Source organism: Ambystoma mexicanum, chromosome 10 (genome assembly GCF_040938575.1).
Source record: "Ambystoma mexicanum isolate Mex_15411 chromosome 10, UKY_AmexF1_1, whole genome shotgun sequence".
NCBI lineage: Eukaryota > Metazoa > Chordata > Amphibia > Caudata > Ambystomatidae > Ambystoma > Ambystoma mexicanum.
Genome location: NC_090932.1, coordinates 1,674,499,759 through 1,674,524,312, shown reverse-complemented (window position 1 = coordinate 1,674,524,312; position 24,554 = coordinate 1,674,499,759). Strand labels below are relative to the sequence as shown.

General features: G+C 47.3%; 1 protein-coding gene across 23 annotated transcripts in view; it reads right to left on the bottom strand.

Moving 5' to 3' along the window:
- The window catches only part of RIMBP2 (RIMS binding protein 2), a 2,252,680-nt gene that overhangs the window by 337,022 nt on the left and 1,891,104 nt on the right, over nt 1–24,554 (bottom strand). For all 23 annotated transcript variants that reach the window (XM_069620091.1, XM_069620095.1, XM_069620096.1 and 20 more), the window contains one exon: nt 21,213–21,371. In XM_069620091.1, coding sequence (XP_069476192.1) covers nt 21,213–21,371 — 159 coding nt within the window. The remainder of the gene's footprint in view (nt 1–21,212; nt 21,372–24,554) is intronic.

The window sequence follows — 24,554 nt, the reverse complement described above, 5'->3', positions numbered from 1 at the left end:
TTTTTATTTGCCATCTGAAATGCTTTTCCAGACTCTATAGTAGGGTGTTTTCTGTGGGCGTGTTGGAGGGGGCGTTTCTCTCTCCTAAGTGTAACTAGGTCATCATTGAACCAAAAGCACGATCGTTTGTCGGTGCGTTTAGTTTTGGTAGTTAAGGGAGCTACAGCATTAATGGTGGAGGAAAGACAGTTATGGTATGTGTCTGCCATAAAAAGGAGTTGTCACTAGAAATCGACATGGAGTCTAGGGCTTTTCTGAGTATGGGGGTAAGGTTTTCAGGTGTGAGCTTGCGAAGATTTCTAGTTTCGTAAGTGTTGGTTAAATTGGGTTTGATGAGAGGGGGCTCATTAGTGATGATAGTGAACTGGATGTTGTAGTGGTCCATCCAGTCTAAGGGAGAGATTGAATCAATGTTTAGAGTGGTATTGAGCGTGAGGATCTAATCTAATGTTCTGCCCTTAATGTGGGTGGGGGCATTCACTAGTTGGATGAAGCTCATGTCCTTGAGGGTAGAATGTAGGGCTTCTGCTTTGGTGACTAGGCGGTCATTAAATCCTAGGTTGATATCTCCGAGGATGACGCATTTGGTGTTGGGTTTGATGAGTGGAGCTAACAATAATGGGATGTCTATTTCTGGATGGCTGTTAGAATTAGGAGCTCTATAGATCACTACAATATTGATGGTAGTTTTTTCATTAGTGGCAAACTTGGCTAGGAGAAGTTCATAACCGGCAATACTTTCAATGGGGCAGGACCTCAGTTGGAGATTGGTCTTGGCTATAATGGCTACACCACCTCCATGAGAGTGGGATCTATCAGTTCTGAGGATGGTATTGTCAGGTGGAATTGCGTGCATCAAAAGTGGACCAGAGGCTTGGTGGGGCCATGATTTAATGACTACTAGGAGGTATAGTTGAAGTTCTGTGATGAGGTCAAGTATTTTGATGGTGTGCACTCCGAGAGAGCTAGCTTTGATGAAAGCACCTTGGAAGTTAATGGGAGGCTTCTGTTTGGGGGTGTCTGCCATAGTTATTGTCTCTGGGCACAGGGTGGAGCGAGCTTGTTCAATAGAGGTTTTGGACTTGTGGAAGCAATGGTGTACTGTGGCCATGGTCTGCGTAGGTGATTTAGTCAAATGATTAGGGTCAGGTATGACGCAGTAGGTGTGATGCATATTTCGTGACCTTAAACGGTCCTGTCTGGTCTTGCCTAGGATAGGAAAAGAGTAGTTGTCAACAGGGTTGCTATGCATCTGAGAATAGTCTGCTCTGTGGGTGGGGTTGAGAAGTTTAGTGTTGAGGGTGATGACATTAGGGTTAGTGGTGTAGGAGTGGTTGGAGGTAGGTGGAAAGGGTGACAAGGAGGGCAGCAATGGTGTGGGTCATGGGATGGGGTGATGCCTGGGGCAGGCCAGTATGGCCAGGCCATAGTTGTATCCGACGTAGTGGCGTCACAAAATTCGACCCAATGGTCTTCTGGCAAAGGGTTACTTAGTTGGGGTGTTGGTTTACCATCTAGCTCACTGAGTAGTGTCCACAGGGATCTAGAATCATTTGATGTTAGGGTCATCAGCATCTGTTCTGCGTCTTTCTGGAGCATAACGGTTTTATGACTGAGTAACCAGTTCTTGTGCTCTTGTCGCTGCTTTTTTGTGGCTTTTTCCATGTTCATTCGTTTGACCAATCTTATGCATCGGATATCCTGGTGCAACTGACGTTTCCTGTAGGCTATATCAGCATCGCAGATATGTTTGGCCTTGTAGTGTGTTTTATGGCCAAATGGTTTGGTTGTTATAAAGTCGCTAACCAAAGGGGTATAGTTGGTATTAATGCTGTGATTAGCTAGCGCACACTTGTAGTTGGCATTTATCTGCCTGATATCATGAGGCAATAGATGGAGTCTGTTTCTGCCAGGGCCTAGTATTACTTTCTCTGCCACAAGGCAGCGCTTTTTCTGGGCGACAGATTGAAATCTACTTCAACTAGGTCATTGTCACTTAGTGCCATTTTAATCACTGCAACATATTTTATACACGCCAGCAGATCAGATGACATGAAAAAATCATCCAGGTCAGATTGAGGCTTGCTCGCCTCTTTTCCAAGTCGCTGCAGCTGGGATATCTCCAATGGTCTGGCCATTCAATATGTGGAAGTTTCGTTCATTGATTTCGCTTTTCCACAATTTAGCATTAGAGCTCTCGATGTTCGTTTTAACTCCGGCCTGTGTTTCAAAGTTGTATAAGGATTTTCCGAAGCAGTTTATGTTGAGATCTCCGAATAGAATTATCATTGGATTGTCATATTCGAGAATACTATCATCGATGGCTGCCATCACACCTTCGACAAAAACATTTTTTGTCCATGCAACTGGGTTCCAGTATAGATTCATGATGACTAAATTGACAAGATTCTTGCTTGTATCTTTCGTCAGTTCATTTATCGTAATTGCATGTGCTGGTTGAGGTTCTTTTTGTAGATCACTTTCAGCCCAGAGCTGGTTTTTATAAGCATCGTTAGTCCTGAAGTTGGTCTACCTTTGGTGCCTTTTTCTTGCTGGATTTAAAAACACCGAATAGCCATCTACCACAGATCTGCATGAAATAACCGGATGCAAAAGTCTGACTACCAAAAGGCGATTTTTTCCCCCCAATTTTTCCACAAATATATATGTGCCGGGAGACCCCCCACAAACCCCACCACCTTACCCCTATACATCTTTATTAACTTTACCCCCCCCCACATATATATCTGTGAAAAAATGGGGGTCGGACTTTTGGCGGTCGGACTTTATGCATTCGGTAATATCAAACAATACCATCTACCACAGGGGGTGTAGAGAGTCATGTCTCTTGGAGACCTTGAATATGATGTGGAGACGTAGACAGTCAAATCGGGAAGTCAGTGGCTGAGATGTCACAGTACTCTTAAATCCCGTCATTTTGGCATATGTTGAAATTAGCAAGATACATTGGTATGGTCCATCATAAGGCCATCATCCACTGAGAGGATTCTTTCTAGTATTACCCGCATGATGTTGTTGTGGCGTTTCTCTAGAATGTTTGTTCTTTGGTGAGCAGAAGGATGCTCATTTGTCCATCTGTAGGAGTCTTCACTTCTATTTTTTACGACGACGACATCTGGTATTGTGATTCGAGCATTCGTTTGCTTACAAAAAGCTTCGGGATTACTCTTATTTCCGAGGAGTGGCTTGTCAGTCAGGGTATTAGAAGCACTCGATGCTTGAAGATTTGGCAACACTGATTTTTCACATCTATTAGCCATTTCTTCGATTGTTGATCCGAGCGTCATTAGGTACAGATAAGAGGGCCTTTCGTCATCTTTCTTCTAGGGTCAGGAAAGAACTTGTTGAACCGCCAACCGGTGTGATTTTGTTTGATTTTGATGACAGTGTGACGTCACTTGTCCTGGCCATCGAAGTTGCCGATCTTACATTTGAGGAAATCAACGGTACCATTACGCGTGTTATCTCACCTGCTTCGTCATCAGAGACAGAAATGTCTTCTAGGTCGCTAACCGAGCAACTTTCCTCATTTACTGTTAGTACAGGTCGTGGTGCAGTACTTTTAGCTGAGGGAGGTTCGCCTTTTGTATCGTGCTCCACCGGTGAGTTACTGTGTGCTTTGAGTTTCGGCACAGTGATGGGATTTTCAGCGTTAGCAAGATGACCTTTTAAGTTACGATTAAACTTTCTAGAGCCATTAGCCTTGGACTTGATTATTTGAAGGTTTATTTGGGGATTTTTTCATTTGTTGTTGCTGGCAAGCTTGTTTATTCAAACGTGCATTTTGTTTTCTCTTTTTCCTGGACTAGAACATGTCATAATTGTCGCATGAAACTTCGTCTTGTAGAGATCTTCAATCATGAGATCAGTAGTCTTAGGCATCGCGGCGTCGTCCAGTGTATTCATAGACCATACGGTAGCAGTTGCAACAGTATTTACAAGCTCGCTTAAGGGAGATATTATGTCAGTGTCAGGTTGGATTCCCGCCTTATCTTTGGTTGTCAAGGCCGGTGTTTTGTATAGTAACTTGAGGGGCAAGCTGCTGAGTCGCTGCCTCTGACGTCCTTGCTATGCCTTCTACTTCACCATAGAAGATTGGGTTATTGGCTGAGAGGTAGAAAGGCAGGCATCTTGTATGACAACCATAGGGTTCAGATGTTTTTTTTTGGCAGCATCTTTACCACATTTCAATATTTCTTTTACAGCCTCAAGTTAGATTTTTTTGCTTGCAGCAATTTCCATCATATGATCGGTCAATAGTTTTTGCAACAGACTGTCTGAGGTTGCTTCTTGGTCTATTTCTTTTTGGATTGACGATATGAATGCTTCGAATCAATTTAGTGGCTTGATCTTTACAGCTTTCGCTAATGGACTCACATCATATGACATAAGATTGCAGTTGGTCTCAAAGGTAGTAGAAACCAGCTGTTGGTCGTCGAGCTGTTTTTTCCAATTCTTTTCTTGCCTGGCGTGTCTCTTATGAGTCATCCCCTCTGAGGAAGGTGCAGGGGTGTCCTCGGACGACTCATCCTCAGGGTCCGAGGTATAATCGCCTCCGCAGCACTCACATAGCTTTATGGGTAACGGATCAGAGCTACAATGGAGTTGTTCAGATGGTATAATAGTATGGGTTTTTAGGATTTAGACTCCGTCTCATGCACGATGCATTGTCACAGTGTATATCGCCCGTCGTTGGCGAGCCTGGGCAGAGTTTAGTGCCTCATGATTTTGAAGGTTTTGGCACCACATGATGTTTGTTACAGATCTTCTTGGAGAAATGTTTGCGGCTTGAGTTTCGTGAACTCCTTTCATAAGTGGTTGGTCCGAATCAGGGGAGAATGACAGACGGGGAGGGCAACGGGGTGTATCTCAGCTGAGTGGCCGTCAGGTTGTCTTTGAATGTAATGAGCTTCAGTGCGATCATTTTGATTAGGAATGTTGGCAGGTGTGTTTGGGCAGGTATTAGTGTGGTGAAGGGGGCGACGGCCCGGGTTGTAACTGTGAGGAGAATCAAGAGCTCCTCGGGATGCACATACAGGGTCTGCGTGCGAGTTTAAAAGCAACTGTGCTACGGTTTCTCATAGTTGAGACACAGGATTAGAATTTTTAGAAGAGTCAGGGACAGAGTCGAGGGGGTCATTATGGCCCTGATCATCCCAGGACTCATTCCGAGCCATCCGTCTTGCGCTCTATTGGTGGTTGCGCAATGCTCGAGAAGACTTAGCTGGTGAGCTAGTCCCTTTGTGAGGATCAATTAGTGCTCCACCTTGGTGCATTTGAGTTGGACCACACTCAGTAGGGCCCCCTGTAAAATGCTTGCGGAGATGAGGAGCAGAGGGGGATTGAGGATCAGGCAGGGGCGGGGTCTCTCCTTAAGTAAGCCGGGCTGCGTGGTCGCCAGACAAAGTTCTCTCGCACTCGTTCAAATCATCTGTGACTCTCACTTATCGCGGATTCAGTAGAGGTCTGGTGGTGACATTTGGGGATCGCTCAGTGCCTTTTCCAAGATGATTGAAGGAGGGGAGTTGTGTGGCAAATGTATGTTGCGTTTAGTCAGACGAGCAGAGTCAATGCCAATCTCTGCGCGAGGCGGGGATGAAACAACTGTTAGGCAATGCGCAGTCAATAGATTGTTCTGACACTGAAAACATTCTTACTTTTGTAGGAGGATTTGGAAAGGGTTGTTCTTCACGAGGCCTTGAGTGTAGCCAAGTCGGGCTTCTGCTATCCTGAGGAACCATGTTTCTCGGCAGCCGCTATTATCTCCACACTTCGCAAGAAGCGTGGGCAGCACAGACAGCCACTCAATCGCCACTCTGTGTCGTTCCGCGGGTGGCTGCAGTTTTTAGGCAGGAAGCTCCTCCTTTCGCAAAGACAATGACAAATAGACCGTAGCACAGAGAGTCTCCAGCGCAGACAGCCACTCAATTGGCACTCCGCGCCGCTCCACGGGTGGCTGCAAGGCAGGAAGCTCCTCCTTTCGCAAAAGCAGTGGAAAAAAGACTGTAGCACAGAGAGTCTCCAGCACAGACAGCCAGTCAATCGCCACTCCGCGCCGCGTGTAGCTGCAGGTTTTAGACAGGAAGCTCCTCCTTTCGCAAAAACAATGGAAAATAGACCATAGCATAGAGAGTCTCCAGCACAGACAGCCACTCAATCGCCACTCCGCGACGCTCCACGGGTGGCTGCAAGGTTTAGACAGGAAGCTCCTCCTTTCGCAAAAGTAATGGAAAAAAGACTGTAGCACAGAAAGACTCCAGCACAGACAGCTACTCAATCGCCACTCTGCGTTGTTCTGCAGGTGGCTGCAGTATTTAGACAGGAAGCTCCTCCTTTCGCAAAAACAAAGGAAAATAGACCGTAGCACAGAGAGTCTCCAGCACAAACAGCCATTCAATTGCAACTCTGCACCGCTTCACGGGTGGCGGCAAGGTTTAGACAGGAAGCTCCTCCTTTCGCAAAAACAAAGGAAAATAGACCGTAGCACAGAGAGTCTCCAGCACAAACAGCCATTCAATTGCAACTCTGCACCGCTTCACGGGTGGCGGCAAGGTTTAGACAGGAAGCTCCTCCTTTCGTAAAAACAATGGTAAATAGACCGTAGCACAGAGAGTCTCCAGCACAGACAGCCATTCAATCGCTACGCCGCGCCGCTCCACGGGTGGCTGTAAGGTTTAGACGGGAAGCTCTTCCTTTCGCAAAAACAATGGAAAAAAGACTGCAGCACTGAGAGTCTCCAAAACAGACAGCCAGTCAATCGCCACTCTGCCCCTTACTGTGCACTCACAGTAATGTCCAGCCATTGATTCTGTAGGAACCCTTAAAGTGCCGACATACCTTGTTCTTTGCCTGTTTCATCTGCCTAAAAAGAGACACTGGGGTGGCGTTTACGGGCTTCATCACTGGAAGCAGAACCTGAAAGGACCATATATCTGTGCAGCTAATAATGTAAGTATGTTTAATGTGTTCAGGTGTAGTTATGCACCTGCAGGCTGCCTAGTGTTGGCCAGGATGAGGTACTATTCGGCCCAGCAGCGACAGGCAATCATTGTTCCTTGGTATATAAAGGGCGATAGGGATTGGGAGAAATTTCAATCCTGGATACATTATTATTTGATAAAGTCATTTATATTAAATTGATATCTCGTTTCACAAATTTGAACATATTAACAGATGTGCTGTATGGATTGAGGGACAGCCTAAATACAAAAGCACAGGCACTGAACATGTGTTTGCTTATTTGCAAATCCATCCATGCTCATGCTGTGTCCCTCATTAAGAGGCTGGTGGTAAAACCACCAGGATACTGGCAACCTGTATTACCGTTACCGGCACTCGGTCAGGCAGAATTACTGCTGGACTCCATGGAGGGATTTGCCGCTATTATCGGCACTGGCGCCGGTAATACCGGCTATTTCTGCTGGTAGGGTGGCAGAATTACCTCCAGCTTTTTGCAGCCAGCCACCCCACTGGCAAACGTAGACTTTCCCAGTGCTGTAACATGCCGGTAAACGCAATTATCAGCATGTTATTACCGCACTGGCAAACTCCTAATGAGGCCTCTGCACGTAGCCTTTAACGACTTGCCACCAGCTTCTCGGTGAGTTGACACAACTGAGCTGTGGGCAACATTCACTGAATTGGGCATCCTGCTTGAGTTGCATTAGCCAATCTTTGGACTTTAGGCAGTAAATAAAGCTCAAATACCCCATGATCAGAAAGGTCTAGGAGAAGTTCTGCGAGGCCAGGATGCGTTCTGGCTCCTTTCCTTTTTAAGCTCCAATGGAGTGAGTTTCCGTCGGTCCCGGGAAAGCTTACCCTGGTATGCCCACGCGTGATCGGCGTCATCTGCCCATCCTTCTATATGCGGGTGAAGAATTCTTATTGGTAAAGACCCAACACGCACAGCAGAAGTTCCTTTCTAGGCATGCTGATATATTAAAAAGGAAAAATCTTTAAGTCGAAACCATGGAATCTGTGACTTTGCATTTCAATTGTGGAAAGATCCCAGGTACTTCTTTTGCTGTGGTCCATGACAATCTGGGGATACGGTTTGCAGACAATCAGCGCTGGACCTCTTTGGTCACATGTTCATCGCCACCCAATGAGACAACCGCCTTCGATGTTCTCTCTGCACCAATTCTGGAGGTTTATAGAAGACACGTTGTCACGGGGGTCCAAGGGGAGGCTATGCCGACATATCTTTTCCTGACTTGGGGGTGGGCGGCGTTCAGAGGTGAACCGATGGTCAGAAAGCCAATGAGTGAGTGGTTATTGTATCTGTGAGACAAAGCTGATCGCAACGACACAAGTCTCAGGTTTCTGGCAGGACCAGTGGTGATGATTTTTTTGTCGTCTTTTAGAATTGTGAAAAAAGTGTCAGGAAATAGTTTACCAGGTTCAACAAAGCTTTGTAGGTCTTGAAAGTAGCATGGAACTGATTATTACAGAATTCCAAAATCGTCAGGGGAAATGGGCCAATCCCTGCCTAATTTTTTAATTTGCAATAGATGTGTTTATAAAGGGCACTATCAACATATTGTGGACTGCTTGGTTTCCAGTGAAAATGAAAAGCATGAACTGTCAGATAAATACCTTCACACATTGTAGTGCAAGGGTTTTGGTGCTACTTTAATTGCTGTGCAAGTCCAGTGTCCGCGCCATTACATGTCCAGTGTCATTAGAGGGCAGGTCAGCCATTTTGGACTGAGGACGTCTGTGTGTTTTTCACATAACAAAGTGAGACTCAGGCTAAATAGACCAGATGACCGTAATTCATAGGGGCAGGTAATCGATATCTTCCCCAAGAGGTGGCAGCGGACACCCATATTATGAAGGAGAGGCCCTGTTATGTCATTAATCTGCAACTTGATGGCGGAAATATATCAGAGATATGTGCCATTGGTGATTATATTACATCACTATGGACTTGGTAATGACATAACTTTCTGGTCTGATAGGAACATTCTGTTTATTTTCTTTGCCTTGAGAACATCACAAAAGATGTTTTTTTGAAGGACCTGAAATACTGTAAAGTTAGATTTTCCTATTGACCACTGACAGGGGAATTTGTGGGGGGTTCACGCCTGTGGGTGTGGGACCAGCCATGTAAGTGACATTCATTTTAATCTGATCGAAAACATGTTTTTTGCTCACAACAGGGCAGGGACATTTCATTTCTAACGTTACAACTGCTTTTTTAGTAAGAACTATCACATAAACTTTCTATTGTACATATTAAGATGGAAAGTTAACTGTCATTATGAGATGTTTCTGAAAATGAACTTTTAAACAAGCTAAGTGCAAAACCAGTGGTTTAAAATGTATGCTGAGGGGGGTAGTGAGTGTGCACAGCTAATGGTAATACATTTCAAAAATGAGTCCGAAATAGGTTAATTCTCTGCGTGGGGTGTAGACCCAGTTAAAAGGTGCCTCTGTGAACAGCACTCCAAAATGCGGAGGGCGGGCCTTTTCTGTGGAAAGCCAAAATTGCAGCAAGAAAAAGGACCTTGGCTATGAAGCCAGTGGTGTGGGCTGCACTCCCAATATGCATGTTGGTGGTTTTTATTTTTTTTTGTGTTAAAAAAACACTTGAATTTCTGTTTTTTGAACACAAAGAAAACAACCAATGTGGACATTGGGAGTGCAGACCACACCGCTGGCTTCATAGCCAAGGTCCTTTTTCTTGCTGCAATTTTTGCCTGCAACAGAAAAGGGCCGCCCTCCGCAGCGTTCCAAGCGATAGGGCGGAACTACCAGCTGCGCCAAAGAGGCCGATCGCAAGGACCTAGAAGGACAATAGGGCTTAATTTTCTCCTGGAGAGGTTTAGAACCGTTACCCTGCTGGTCGCGATGAATAAGGCACAAGGATTTAAAGTGAACGCGTGACGCAACAGGTAACCAACGCAGTGTATGCCGGACTACCGACACTGGCTTTCCATAGGGAATACCTGTGATCAATCGAACCGCCCCATTTCACAAAATCTGCAAACGTTTCCATAGCCCGGATGGGAAAGCAACACAGCATTGCAGCAGTCCCGCGTGCCATTCGTGACCGCTGCAACAATCGGAGCATGAAACTCAGCGGGAATGAAAGGCAAGACTTTCTTCAATTTCTTTAGCTTCAAGAAGCCACTACTAGAGATGGCTCCAACTTTGGCCGCCATAGTTAGAGAAGCGGGACATTTCAGCCCAAGATGTTTTACCATCTTACTAGGTGTCGGAAGAGGGCCGGGATCTAACGGCCAATGGAGCGAAGTCCAGGAGTGCCGCGGAGGGGAAGGACCCACCACTAATATCTCAATTTTTGCCCCACTGATAAAGACGATTTGGAACATGGCTGCTGGAGTTATTTGAATATTTACTATGGCCAGAAAATGAATACAAGTTAGCAAGTTAACGTAACTAATTAAGTGATTTTTGGAAAATATGTGAACTGGTGTCGATCCATGAAGTACGTTGACTCGGTGAGCTAACAACTGTAACCATCTCTTCACCCAAGTAGATTGCGTTCCATTTTCTTTAAATGGAGATCACATGTGTCAGAAAGGTCAATGATTTACTCCAATCATGGTTTTCCAAATACTGTCTATCCAATGTCACAGCGCTTGGCAGCATGATATGATATGATATGGCATTTACACAAGTGTTTCTAGGTGCGTCGAGGCAAGGAAGGGGGAACAGAGGGAGGACAGAATCTTACTAGGTCAAGTGACATTGAGACCGTGCAATTGCAGGAGGAGGGAGGTGAAAGGTGCCAGGGGAAACAGGAGGGGGAAGTGCTGTACATGGGATCTAAACAATAACAAGAAGTTCGGCCTGCAGGTGGCAGGTGCAAGTGTAAGTGCAGAGAGCAGGTGTCCAAAAGTGCAGGGTTACAGATACAGACCCAAGTTCAAGGGTTGCCGGGAAGCAGTGCGGGTGTGCAACTGGGCGGACATGGACATGGGCCCGAAATCAGAGGGTAGCCAGGTAACCAGTGCAGTATCAGACAGGCAATCAGCAAAGGAGAGTAAGAGAGAAGGCAGAAGCAAAGAGGAATGTCTTGAGGTGCTTCCAGAACCAGAGATGGTTCTCCTGGAGTTTCAGAGAGGTAGGGAGGCTGTTCCAGAGGGAGGCCCCAGCTGAGGAAAGAGATCTGCCACCAACTCGTTGCTTGGAGAAGCGACACTCCCTGAGGGAGTTGGAGGTGGAGGAGCGAAGAGCTCAAGTAGGAAGGTATTTACAAAGAGACAGTTATAGGTATTGAGGACCCAGGCCCCAGAAGGCCTTCTGGACAATGCAGAGGGTCTTGAACTTAATCCTTGCAGCCACTGGGAGCCAATGCAGAGATTTCAGTGCTGGAGAATGGATGAATCAGCATGCACCCCACTTCTGATTCATCCATTTGTCTCCTACTTCTATCACTAACCAAGCTTAGGGTGCCCGAAGGAATGCGAGGGCATCATGGGATATCCCTAAACTAGAGGACTTTAGGAAGGATCGCCAATCATGAATCGTCACAAGAATCACGAGGCTTGAATTGAAGATATGTATCCCTTCCCGCGTGCAGATGTGTGGTGCATTCTCTGACTCTAGGACATCCAAAGTGATGAGTGGGAGTGGCTTCAGCAGGGCGGGCCATCGAGTCGCGCTGCTGCTGCGCAGCGCTGCTTGCATGATTTTATATAGGGGTGGGGGAGAGGTGGGTGTACCTAGCAGATGCCAGAGGGGGTTCAGAAAAGTGAGATGGGGAAGTGGACCATTGGATGAGGGAAGGGGTCGCAGGGAACCTGTGTTACCCAAATTAGAGGACATAAAGGATACATCTGAAGCAGACCTGAAAAGTGGCTTTTGGAACTGAGTGATGAGGAGTGGGGGGGTGCAGGCGAGGGGCAGGTGTGACAGGGACACATAGACAGCAGCAGAGACACGGGGTGACAGCAGCACTAGCCAGAAGGGACGTTCCCTGCCAGTCAGATCCGCCGTGAGGCGACGCTGATGCACTGTCCATTCTTGGGCCTATCTGAAGAGCTGCCAGTCCGAGGCCAGAGGATGCCCACTGATGCCCATGCAATGGACTGCATTCTGCTCCTAACGTCTCAGACAAGGGGCAGATGGTTGGGGATGAGAGCTTCACGCTTAAGGCTCGGCCTTTCCCAATACTACTCGCACTGGGCCCACATTTGAGAACAGACTGCTCGCCTTTGCTTTACTTCAAATCTGGGTTTGGTACTCAGTGCAGCATGAGTACCCTTCCCGTTACTCAAGTCCCCAAGATATACCCTCCACCCCTGAGCGGGGGGCATTCAAATGAGCTGTAGGGTTTCTCTGGCTGGTGTCACTGGAGAGACATCCTGGGTGATGGCGTATTATGTGTGTCCCTCGGGCACTGGCGATTTAAAACATGGAGGCCCTTGACCCACGTCTCAGCAGAAAGGGTGCACCCACGGTTGGATGTTACGTAGTCTCTGAACATGTACATGTCCAACTGCTGTCCCTTTTACTGATGTGTTTGCTATTTTCTCTGTCCCCCTTCACCCCACCCTAGCTAACCTGAACATCTTTGTCTCCTCCCAACCCCCAGTCCAAACGCCTTTCTTTCAAGAGTCTGCTGTACCTTGCAGAAATGGGCTCACCTTTTATGTGACAGACTCGGCGCAGGTAATTGGGACGAACCAAGAAGAGTGACTGTCATGATGCAAGAAGAGTGAGTGTCATGATGCAAGAAGAGGGACTGTCATGATGCAAGAAGAGTGACTGTGCCGTGATGCAAAAAGAGTGACTGTCTTGTGATGCAAGAAGAGGAACTGTCATGATGCAAGAAGAGTGACTGTCATGATGCATGAAGGGTAGCTGTCATGATGCAAGAAGAGTGACTGTGTTATGATGCAAAAAGAGTGACTGTCATGATGCATGAAGGGTAGCTGTCATGATGCAAGAAGAGTGACTGTGTTATGATGCAAAAAGAGTGACTGTCATGATGCAAGAAGAGGGTCTGCCATGATGCAAGAAGAGTGACTTTCATGATGTAAGAAGAGGGACTGCCGTGATGCAAGAAGAGTTACTGTGTCATGATGCAAAAAGAGTGACTGTCATGATGCAAGAAGAGTGACTGTGTCATGATGCAAGAAGAGTGACTGTGTTATGATGTAAAAAGAGTGACTGTCATGATGCAAGAAGAATGACTGTCATCATGCATGAAGAGTGACTATCATGATGCAAGAAGAGTTACTGTGTCATGATGCAAAAAGAGTGACTGTCATGATGCAAGAAGAGTGACTGTGTCAAGATGCAAAAAGAGTGACTGCCATGATGCAAGAAGAGTGGCTGTCACGATGCGAGAAGAGTGACTGTGTCATGATGCAAGAAGAGTGACTGCCATGATGCAAGAAGAGTGGCTGTCGTGATGCAAGAAGAGTGACTGTGTTATGATGCAAAAAGAGTGGCTGCCATGATGCAAGAAGAGCGGCTGTGTCAAGATGCAAAAAGAGTGACTGCCATGATGCAAGAAGAGCGGCTGTGTCACGATGCGAGAAGAGCGGCTGTGTCACGATGCAAGAAAAGTGGGTATCATGATGCAAGAAGAGTGACTGTCATGATGCATGAAGAGGGACTGCCATGCTGCAAGAAGAATGACTGTCATCATGCATGAAGAGTGGCTGTCATGATGCAAGAAGTGGGACTGCCGTGATGCAAGAAGAGTTACTGTGTCATGATGCAAAAAGAGTGACTGTCATGATGCAAGAAGAGTGACTGTGTCAAGATGCAAAAAGAGTGACTGCCATGATGCAAGAAGAGCGGCTGTGTCACGATGCGAGAAGAGCGGCTGTGTCACGATGCAAGAAAAGTGGCTATCATGATGCAAGAAGAGTGGCTGTCATGATGCAAGAAGAGCGACTGTCATGCTGCAAGAAGAGTGACTGTGTTATGATGAAAAAAGAGTGACTATCATGATGCAAGAAGAGTGGCTTTCATGATGCAAGAAGAGCGACTGTCATGATGCAAGAAGAGTGACTGTGTTATGATGCAAAAAGAGTGACTGTCATGATGCAAGAAGAGGGACTGCCATGATGCAAGACGAGTGGCTGTCATGATGCAAGAAGAGTGACTGCCATGATGCAAGAAGAGTGACTGTCATGATGCAACTGTGGCTGTCATGATGCAAGAAGAGGGACTGCCATGATGCAAGACGAGTGACTGTCATGATGCAAGAAGAGGGACTGCCATGATGCAAGACGAGTGGCTGTCATGATGCAAGAAGAGTGACTGCCATGATGCAAGAAGAGTGACTGTCATGATGCAAGTGTGGCTGTCATGATGCAAGAAGAGTGACTGGAGGTCATTCCGACCTTGGCGGTAAGGGGTTAACGGCGCTGGTAAAGGTGCCGGTGCCATCAACCCCTTACCGCCTCATTACGAGTTCTGCTCGCAGGACCCACTAAGGACGCTTGGTTTTACCAGGTGGCCTTAGCGGGTCCCGCGAGCAGCCCAGGATGCTAACAAAGGGCCCGTTATTAACAGGACCGTTGTTAGCATCCTCCCCATTCCCATTGAGCCCTATGAAGCTCGAATGGGAATGGGGATGTACCGGGTCCGGGTTCCTTGAATGAGGAATTACCGGGCCCTCCAAGGTCGGAATGGCCCGGTAATTCCTCATTCAAGGAACCCAGACCCGGTACACGGTAAGGGGGTAGCCATGCCGCTAATAGCGGCATGGTAACCTCCTACCTCGTAATGACCCCCCCTGTGTTATGATGCAAGAAGAGTGACTGTCATAATGCAAGAAGAGGGACTGCCATGATGCAAGAACAGGGACTGCCATGATGCAAGAAGAGTGACTGTCATGATGCATGAAGAGTGGCTGTCATGATGCAAGACAAGAGACTGCAGTGATGCAAGAAGAGTGGCTGTCATGATGCAAAAAGAGTGACTGTCATGATGCATACAGAGTGACTGTCATGATGAAAGAAGAGTGACTGTCATGATGCAAGAAGAGTGACTGTGTCATGATGAAAGAAGAGTGACTGTGTCATGATGCAAGAAAAGTGGCTGTGTCCTGATCCAAGAAAAGTGGCTGTCATGATGCAAGAAGAGGGACTATCATGATCGAAGAAGAGTGACTGCCATGATTCAAGAATAGTGACTGTCATGATGCAAGAAGAGTGACTTTGTCATGATGCAAGAAGAGTGACTGCCAAGTTGCAAGAATAGTGACTGTGTCATGATGCTAGAAGAGGGACTGTCATGATGCAAGAAGAGCGGCTGTCATGGTGCAAGAAGAGTGGCTGTCATGGTGCAAGAAGAGTGGCTGTCATGATGCAAGAAGAGGGACTGTCATGATACAAGAAGAGTGACTGCTGTGATGCAAGAAGAGGGAGTGCCATGTTGCAAGAAGAGGGACTGCCATGATGCAAGAAGAGTGTGTCACAATGCAAGAAGAGAGGATGTCATGATGCAAGAAGAATGACTGTGTCATGACGCAAGAATAGTGACTGCCACGATGCAAGAATAGTGACTGTCATGATGCAAGAAGAGGGACTGTCATGATGCAAGAATAGTGACGGTCATGATACTAGAAGAGTGACTTCCATGATGCAAGAAGAGAGACTGTGTCACGATGCAAGAAGAATGACTGTGTCACAATGCAAAAAGAGTGACTGTCATAATGCAAGAAGAGAGGCTGTCAGGATGCAAGAAGAGTGACTGTCATGATGCAAAAAGAGTGACTGTCATGATGCAAGAATAGTGGCTGTCCTGATGCAAGAAGAGTGACTGTCCTGATGCAAGAAGAGGGACTGCCATGATGCAAGAAGAGAGGCTGCCATGATGCAAGAAGAGTGACTGTGGTATGATGCAAAAAGAGTGACTGTCATGATGCAAGAAGAGGGGCTGCCATGATGCAAGACAAGTGGCTGTCATGATGCAAGAAGAGTGACTGCCATGATGCAAGAAGAGTGGCTGTCATGATGCAAGAAGAGTGACTGTCATGATGCAAGTGTGGCTGTCATGATGCAAGAAGAGTGACTGGAGGTCATTCCGACCTCGGCGGTAAGGGGTTAACGGCGCCGGTAAAGGTGCCGGTGCCATCAACCCCTTACCGCCTCATTACGAGTTCTGCTCGCAGGACCCGCTAAGGACGCCTGGTTTTACCAGGTGGCCTTAGCGGGTCCCGCGAGCAGCCCAGGATGCTAACAAAGGGCCCGTTATTAACAGGACCGTTGTTAGCATCCTCCCCAGTCCCATTGAGCCCTATGAAGCTCGAATGGGAATGGGGATGTACCGGGTCCGGGTTCCTTGAATGAGGAATTACCGGGCCCTCCAAGGTCGGAATGGCCCGGTAATTTCTCATTCAAGGAACCCAGACCCGCTACCCGGTAAGGGGGTAGCCATGCCGCTAATAGCGGCATGGTAACCTCCTACCTCGTAATGACCCCCACTGTGTTATGATGCAAGAAGAGTGACTGTCATAATGCAAGAAGAGGGACTGCCATGATGCAAGAACAGGGACTGCCATGATGCAAGAAGAGTGACTGTCATGATGCATGAAGAGTGGCTGTCATGATGCAAGACGAGAGACTGCAGTGATGCAAGAAGAGTGGCTGTCATGATGCAAAAAGAGTGACTGTCATGATGCATAAAGAGTGACTGTCATGATGAAAGAAGAGTGACTGTCATGATGCAAGAAGGGTGACTGTGTCATGATGAAAGAAGAGTGACTGTGTCATGATGCAAGAAAAGTGGCTGTGTCTTGATGCAAGAAAAGTGGCTGTCATGATGCATGAAGAGGGACTATCATGATCGAAGAAGAGTGACTGCCATGATTCATGAATAGTGACTGTCATGATGCACGAAGAGTGACTGTGTCATGATGCAAGAAGAGTGACTGCCAAGTTGCAAGAATAGTGACTGTGTCATGACGCTAGAAGAGTGACTGTCATGATGCAAGAAGAGCGGCTGTCATGGTGCAAGAAGAGTGGCTGTCATGGTGCAAGAAGAGTGGCTGTCATGATGCAAGAAGAGGGACTGTCATGATACAAGAAGAGTGACTGTTGTGATGCAAGAAGAGGGACTGCCATGATGCAAGAAGAGTGTGTCACAATGCAAGAAGAGAGGATGTCATGATGCAAGAAGAGTGACTGTGTCATGACGCAAGAATAGTGACTGCCACGATGCAAGAATAGTGACTGTCATGATGCAAGAAGAGGGACTGTCATGATGCAAGAATAGTGACGGTCATGATACTAGAAGAGTGACTTCCATGATGCAAGAAGAGAGACTGTGTCACGATGCAAGAAGAATGACTGTGTCACAATGCAAAAAGAGTGACTGTCATGATGCAAGAAGAGAGGCTGTCAGGATGCAAGAAGAGTGACTGTCATGATGCAAAAAGAGTGACTGTCATGATGAAAGAGGAGTGGCTGTCCTGATGCAAGAAGAGTGACTGTCCTGATGCAAGAAGAGGGACTGCCATGATGCAAGAAGAGAGGCTGTCATGATGTAAGAAGAGGGACTGTCACAATGCATGGAGAGTGGCTGTCACGATGCGAGAAGAGTGGCTGTCATGATGCCAGAAGAGTGACTGTCATGATGCAAGAAGAGTGACTGTCATGATGCATGAAGAGTGGCTGTCCTGATGCAAGAAAAGTGACTGTGTTATGATGCAAAAAGAGTGACTGTCATGATGCAAGAAGAGTGACTGTCATGATGCATGAAGAGTGGCTGTCATGATGCAAGAAGAGTGACTGTGTTATGATGCAAAAATAGTGACTGTCATGATGCAAGAAGAGGGACTGCCATGATGCAAGAAGAGTGACTGTCATGATGCATGAAGAGTGGCTGTAATGATGCAAGAAGAGTGACTGTGTTATAATGCAAAAAAGAGTGACTGTCATGATGCAAGAAGAGGGACTGCCATGATGCAAGAAGAGTGACTGTGTTATAATGCAAAAAGAGTGGCTATCATGATGCAAGAAGAGTGACTTTCATGATGCAAGAAGAGTGACTGTCATGCTGCAAGAAGAGTGACTGTGTTATGATGCAAGAAGAGAGACTGCCATGATGCAAGAAGAGTGGCTGTCATGATGCAAGAAGAGGGGCTTTCATGATGCAGGAAGAGTGACTGTCATGATGCAAGAAGAGTGACTGTGTTGTGATGCAAGAAGAGGGACTGTCATGATGCAAGAAGAGGGACTGCCATGATGCAAGACAAGTGGCTGTCATGATGCAAGAAGAGTGGCTGCCATGATGCAACAGCGCCGGTAAAGGTGCCGGTGCCATCAACCCCTTACCGCCTCATTACGAGTCCTGCTCGCAGGATCCGCTAAGGACGCCTGGTTTTACCAGGTGGCCTTAGCGGGTCCCACGAGCAGCCCAGGGTGCTAACAAAGGGCCCGTTATTAACAGGACCGTTGTTAGCATCCTACCCATTCCCATTGAGCCCTATGAAGCTCGAATGGGGATGTACCGGGTCCGGGTTCCTTGAATGAGGAATTACCGGGCCCTCCAAGGTCGGAATGGCCCAGTAATTCCTCATTCAAGGAACCCAGACCCGGTACCCAGTAAGGGCGTAGCCATGCCGCTAATAGCGGCATGGTAACCTCTTAACTCGTAATGACCCCCACTGTGTTATGATGCAAAAAGAGTGACTGTCATGATGCAACAAGAGGGACTGCCATAATGCAAGAAGAGTGACTGTCATGATGCATGAAGAGTGACTGTCATGATGCATGAAGAGTGGCTGTCATGATGCAAGACAAGGGACTGCCGTGATGCAAGAAAAGTGGCTGTCGTGATGCAAAAAGAGTTACTGTCATGATGCAAAAAGAGTGACTGTCATGATGAAAGAAGAGTGACTGTCATAATGCAAGAAGAGTGACTGTGTCATGATGAAAGAAGAGTGACTGTGTCATGATGCAAGAAAAGTGGCTGTGTCCTGATGCAAGAAAAGTGGCTGTCGTGATGCAAGAAGAGGGACTGTCATGATATAAGAAGAGTGACTGCCATGATGCAAAAAGAGTGACTGTCATGATGCATGAAGAGTGACTGCCATGATGCAAGTAGAGGGACTGTTATGATGCAAAAAGAGTGAGTGCCATGATGCAAGAAGAGTGGCTGTCATGATGCCAGAAGAGTGACTGCCATGTGGGAGGGCTGTGCTGCTCCACAGGGACCGTCGCCCATGCTGGTTGGGAATGGGCCCAGCATGGTAGCCGGGGGCAGAGGGGGATACCCCCAAGCCACTCATTCTCAAAAGGGACAATTTTAGACCCGCTTGTGCCATCTCGTGGTACATCAGTGATGAGTACTGGGTGCATTCTGCTGACATTATCAGCTGCGGCCGGCGTCCGGATTAAGGATGAGTAACATGGTCAGTGGTATCGGCTAGGGCATGTACTGGCATGGTTGCCCAGAAGCATTTTGAGCTCACTCACTCCCCGACAAGGCCGACTCCCCAGCAGGAACGCAGTCACGTGTCCCCCCGCTGCGTCCAACACCAGAAAGAGATGACGCATGGGCAATGAGCACCGTGGCCATTGTATACTATGAACACTTGTTATCACAGTGCTTAGAAGTCGGGGGAATCTGGCATGAGGCGCTGCATAAAAACATGATAACACTATTAGCATGGCAGGGGGAGGAGAAGGAGAAGGAACGGGTAGAGTGCAGAGTGAGACAGCTTAGCCTGCAGAGGCATGGGAGAAGAAGGGCTGGGGAGGAGTCAGCCACATCACTGGGGCGAGCGTGGCAGTCCTCCGGGCATTTCACAGTTAATCCAGACACATGCCCTGCACCGGCTTGTGCTTGCCAGCCTGGTGGGGTCACTGCCCTCTCTCTGGACCATCCCCTGGGCCCAGGAACGCTGGGGATGGCGTGCCAATGGCAGAACCTCTCCGTCAGCTGGGGGCAGGGGGTAATCTCCCCACTAAGCGCATGCACACGGTGGACCCGAATATGCAGCTGCCCCCTTTGTGCAGTGTTGCCTCTTCCAAGTAGGGGTTAATGGATAGTGTGTTATGTGTGGCTTAAATGTGGTTTGCAAAATGTTTTCAGATAATAGAAAGGGAGAGAGAGGGAGATAGAATTACTGGCCCAGGGTGACAGAGTTTTGTTGACTGAGAAAGCTGGCATAAGAACTGGAGTCTCCCCCTTCCCACAATCAACACCTTAACCGCTTAATGACTACAGCGTACCTCGGTTAACCACTAGACCTAACCTCGATCCAACCTCCATGATCAACCCTATACGCGTCTGGGCATAGCTCTATTAATCATCCAAGACCATCTGCGTCCACAAGAGTCCACTGCCATCGCACTCCAGACCACATTGAATTAACCACCATATTCCAAACCCAGCTCTCAGTATCCCACCTCCAGGGTCCCTGCTTCTGTCTCTCACTGGACACAATCTCTTTCTCTCAATAGACTACATCTGTGTTAATGACCAAACCCCCAACCTCCATCTCTAGACAGACCTCATCAGTGTTCAGCACTAGCCCATCTGTCTCTATCGGTAGACACCATCTGTGCTCACCACGAAGTGCATCACCTCTCATCTCTCAATAGACCACATCTGTGTTGACAACCAGATCCCCAACCAATGACTCTCAAGAGACCACATCTGCGTTCACCACCTGATCACCATCTCTACCTCTCAGATGACCCATCTGTGTTGATCTCAAGATCCACAACCAATATCTCTCAATAGACCACATCTGCATTCCCCACCTGATCCCCAGACTCCACCTTTCAGTAGACCCCTTGTGTGTTCACCACCTGTACTCCTTCCCTACCTCTCAAAAGACCCATCTGTGTTGATCTCAAGATCCACAACCAATATCTCACGATAGATCCCATCTGCATTCCCCACCTGATCCCCAACCTCCACCTTTCAGTAGACCCCTTGTGTGTTCACCACCTGTACTCCTTCTCTACCTCTCAGAAGACCCATCTGTGTTGACCTCAAGATCCACAACCAATATTTCTCAATAGACCACATCTGCATTCACCACCTGAACCCCAAAGTCCACCTTTCAGTAGACCCCTTGTGTGTTCACCACCTGCACTCCAACTCTATCTCTCAGAAGAGCCATATATGTTCACCATCAGACCCCCACCCTTTAGTTCTCAATAGGCTGGTCAGCACCTGGCCTTTTGCAAGTGCTAACGCCACGCCTGCACTGCCCACCCTGCATCTACGACGGTGTCTCTTACCTTGAGGGTATTATGAGAGGTGACACTAATGCGTCTTCGTCCACCATCCTCTAACTGCATCTCTGTGTACAGGTCCTCCTCATCCTCCTCCATAATGTCGGACAAGTCGGAGCCCCTACTGCTCTCTGTCTGGTAGTCGTCGCCCTGGCTGTAATGGGGCTGGACAGCAGAATACAAAAAAACAAAACAAGGTTAGAGCACAACCAAACCATGAACAATCGAAGTTTACAAAATAGAGGGTCAGGCGGATCCCACAGAGATATCGGAGGTTCCTCGTGAGGACCCTGCCTCTGGTAGACATTAGGGATCAGCAACGGTCACACGCAGCCTTTTGCCAACTAAACCTCCACAGCAGTAGCATCTGCCATCATATCATGGCTTCCAGCTGGCATTATGTTGGGTATCCTTTGAAAGAAATGAATTCACACTTGGTGAAAACAGGCTTTTCTCTTCTTAATCCTCTTCTAGCACTGATGGTTTCAGCTGCTCAGGGGTCATTGATGAGGCTCTTGATAGGAGGCTACTCTGAGGTCACCTTTTATCTGCTGTGATCAATCAATCAATAGGATTGAGTTGGGCTTTTTCCAGCTGCTATTAAGAGCTAACGCATGGAAGATCCGGCATCAATTATGCACAAACTTTCCATAAAGAGAGGCCTGCACTGGCCATGAACCGGGTCTATGCCAACCTGTGAGGTTGGCACTGGAAACAATGGGCAGCTTAGTTCCACATTGGTACCAGAGGGTTGTTAACACTTGTGTCTGAACACCAATCTCCAAACACTGGGATAGCGGCTTTGACGGCAAAGCCAGGGAGGTTGCCGTAAGTGAAGAGAGAGGTGAAAGGCACCTGTTGGTGTGGTGTGTGTGTAGCCTGGCAGACTTAAATCCTGCTATTTATTTTAAACTCAGAATGCCTTATTTGATGAACATATCTCAATGTAGCCAATTTATGTTGGTTATTTCTTGGTGAGGGCTTTCGCTTTGTGGTTACAGGTGTTGTTTGACCTTAGGTTTGCTGAGATGGCTCCGCGGATGGTGTTGGTTTTAACTTTAATGGGACAGTCCATCTAATTCTCAATTTACGGATATCAAAAGGCAAAGATATAATATTGCCTCTTTGTCGAAGTGCAACTCATTACCAATAATTTGGTATTCCTAATAACTGCATGAAAACACCACAATTTGAGAGGATCAATGGAACTTTTCATCAACTAATATTCCTATTTACACATTGGGGGTCATTATGAGTGATGTGGTATGGGGTTAATGGCGCTGGTAAAGGTGCCGGGGCCGTCAACCCCTTGCTGCCACATTACGAGTCTGCTCGCGGGACCCGCTAAGGACGCCTGGTTTTACCAGGCGCCCTTAGCGGGTCCCGCGAGCAGACCAGGGTTCTAAAAAGGGCCCGTTATTAGCTCCCTCCCCATTCCCATTGAGCACTATAGGGGCTCGAATGGGAATGGGTATGGGTTCCTTGAATGAGGAATTGCCGGGCCCTCCAAGGTTGGAATGGCCCGGTAATTCCTCATTCAAGGAACCCAGACCCGGTACCCGGTAAGGGGGTAGCCATGCCGCTAATAGCAGCATGGCTACCCCCTAACTTGTAATGACCCCCCATTATCTAATGCGAACACATTGATATGATATTATATGATATGATTGGTTATTTATAACGTGCTTAATACCCAGAGGTTTCTTAGCACGGACCCGGGGATCGAACGTGTATTGCTCTGTGTTGTCTTGCTTCCAAGGCAAGCACATTGCCCCTGAGCTATCCTCCCGAGCATTATTCATTTTACCTAAAGTCAACTTCATACATCAAGTCCTTGCATCATTAAAATAAGTTATAACATGTAAACACTTCTAACAGCGGCTTCCTTGCCTCCTAACCCCAAGACACCTCTTATTTCAGAGGCCTTTAAAGGCCCACATATGCCTTTAAAGCTCTTTGCCACTCTCTGAAAGGTCACAGTATAAAACAGCCCTTGATTTGCTAGAGAGTGTGGTTCAATGCGTAAATCCCCTTTCTGTTTATTTATTGATTATTTATAAGGCGCTTATACAACAAGACCGTGTTTCAAAGCGCCTCAAGGCACAAGGGACAGGAACAAGGGAGCAAATAAAACAATGGAAGTGACAATGAAAAAATAAGAAAACAAACCGCGGTCCTACCAGGCCTTGTGACATTCAGAACATGCAAGTGGAGACAAAAAGAGGAGGGATTGGGGTGGAAGGGGATACGTGCTAAAGGGCCCCCGGGGGGAGGCTTGGGGTGCCTGTTGGGGAAGCAGAAGGTAAGTGCAAGGGCAGAGGCATCCCAAGCCAAGGGAGATGCCCATCAGGTCAGTGCAGGCTGAGACAAACCACCCAACTAGCAGCTGTGGGCCCAGAAGACAGTGCAGGGGGGGGGGGAGCGATGCTGGTGGCGATTGGAAAAATGGCCAGAACACTATTGGACTCTTGAGGGACCAGGCCGCCAGTCTCAGTGGCTGAGGTGATGGTTAACATAGGAGGGAGAAAGAGAAGGAGGTGGAGAAGAGAAAGGTCTTTCGAGCTGGAACACGCGTGGTTCCAACACATTCACCTCGAGGAAAATGAAAGAGATCCTTTTCCAAGATATGGATGTGGTTATTTTACAGAAAACCTGGTTAGTGAACCCTGTAGTTGTGGAAGGATATACTCTGTTTGTGCAACCGGCTCCCCAAAAATATAAGGGTAGACCTGCAGGTGGGCTTTTAATGGCATTTAAAAACAAAACAATTGGTAATGTTAGGGAGATCTCTTCTGATAATATGGGTATTCAAGCCTGTGTTTTCTCAATGAAGGGGGCAGCAACAAGCCCTTGAGGTGATTACAATAAACATCTATTGGAACCCCGCCTGCTCCAAACTCCAATTTTTTATGGAAGATTTGTCAGTATTGCTGGAAACGGTCAAATTATCATTTGGGGGAGCCCACATAATCCTTGCAGGAGATCTAAACTCACAGTGCATTCCCCTGATAAAGGATCAAGTGATTCGGGAATCACGAAATGTATCTGAAAACGGGAGAAGGTGGGTCGAGTACTTGAGCAGTTGGGGTTTGAGTATGACCAATGGGTCATTAACAGGGGAGCAACAAGCCGCTACAACCTGGTCCCTAGGGAACTCCAAGTCAACATTAGACTACATTTTTATGTCAGCAGACTTGTTCACCAGAAAGGTTCATTTGAGGATTAAGGAGGATGGAGGGAGTGACCACTCCCGTTTTGAATAGTCACAGATATAGCCTCTGGTCACCCAGATAAATACGTCCATAAAGTGATGAGTAGAAAAGGAACATTGAGACTGTTAAAGAACAA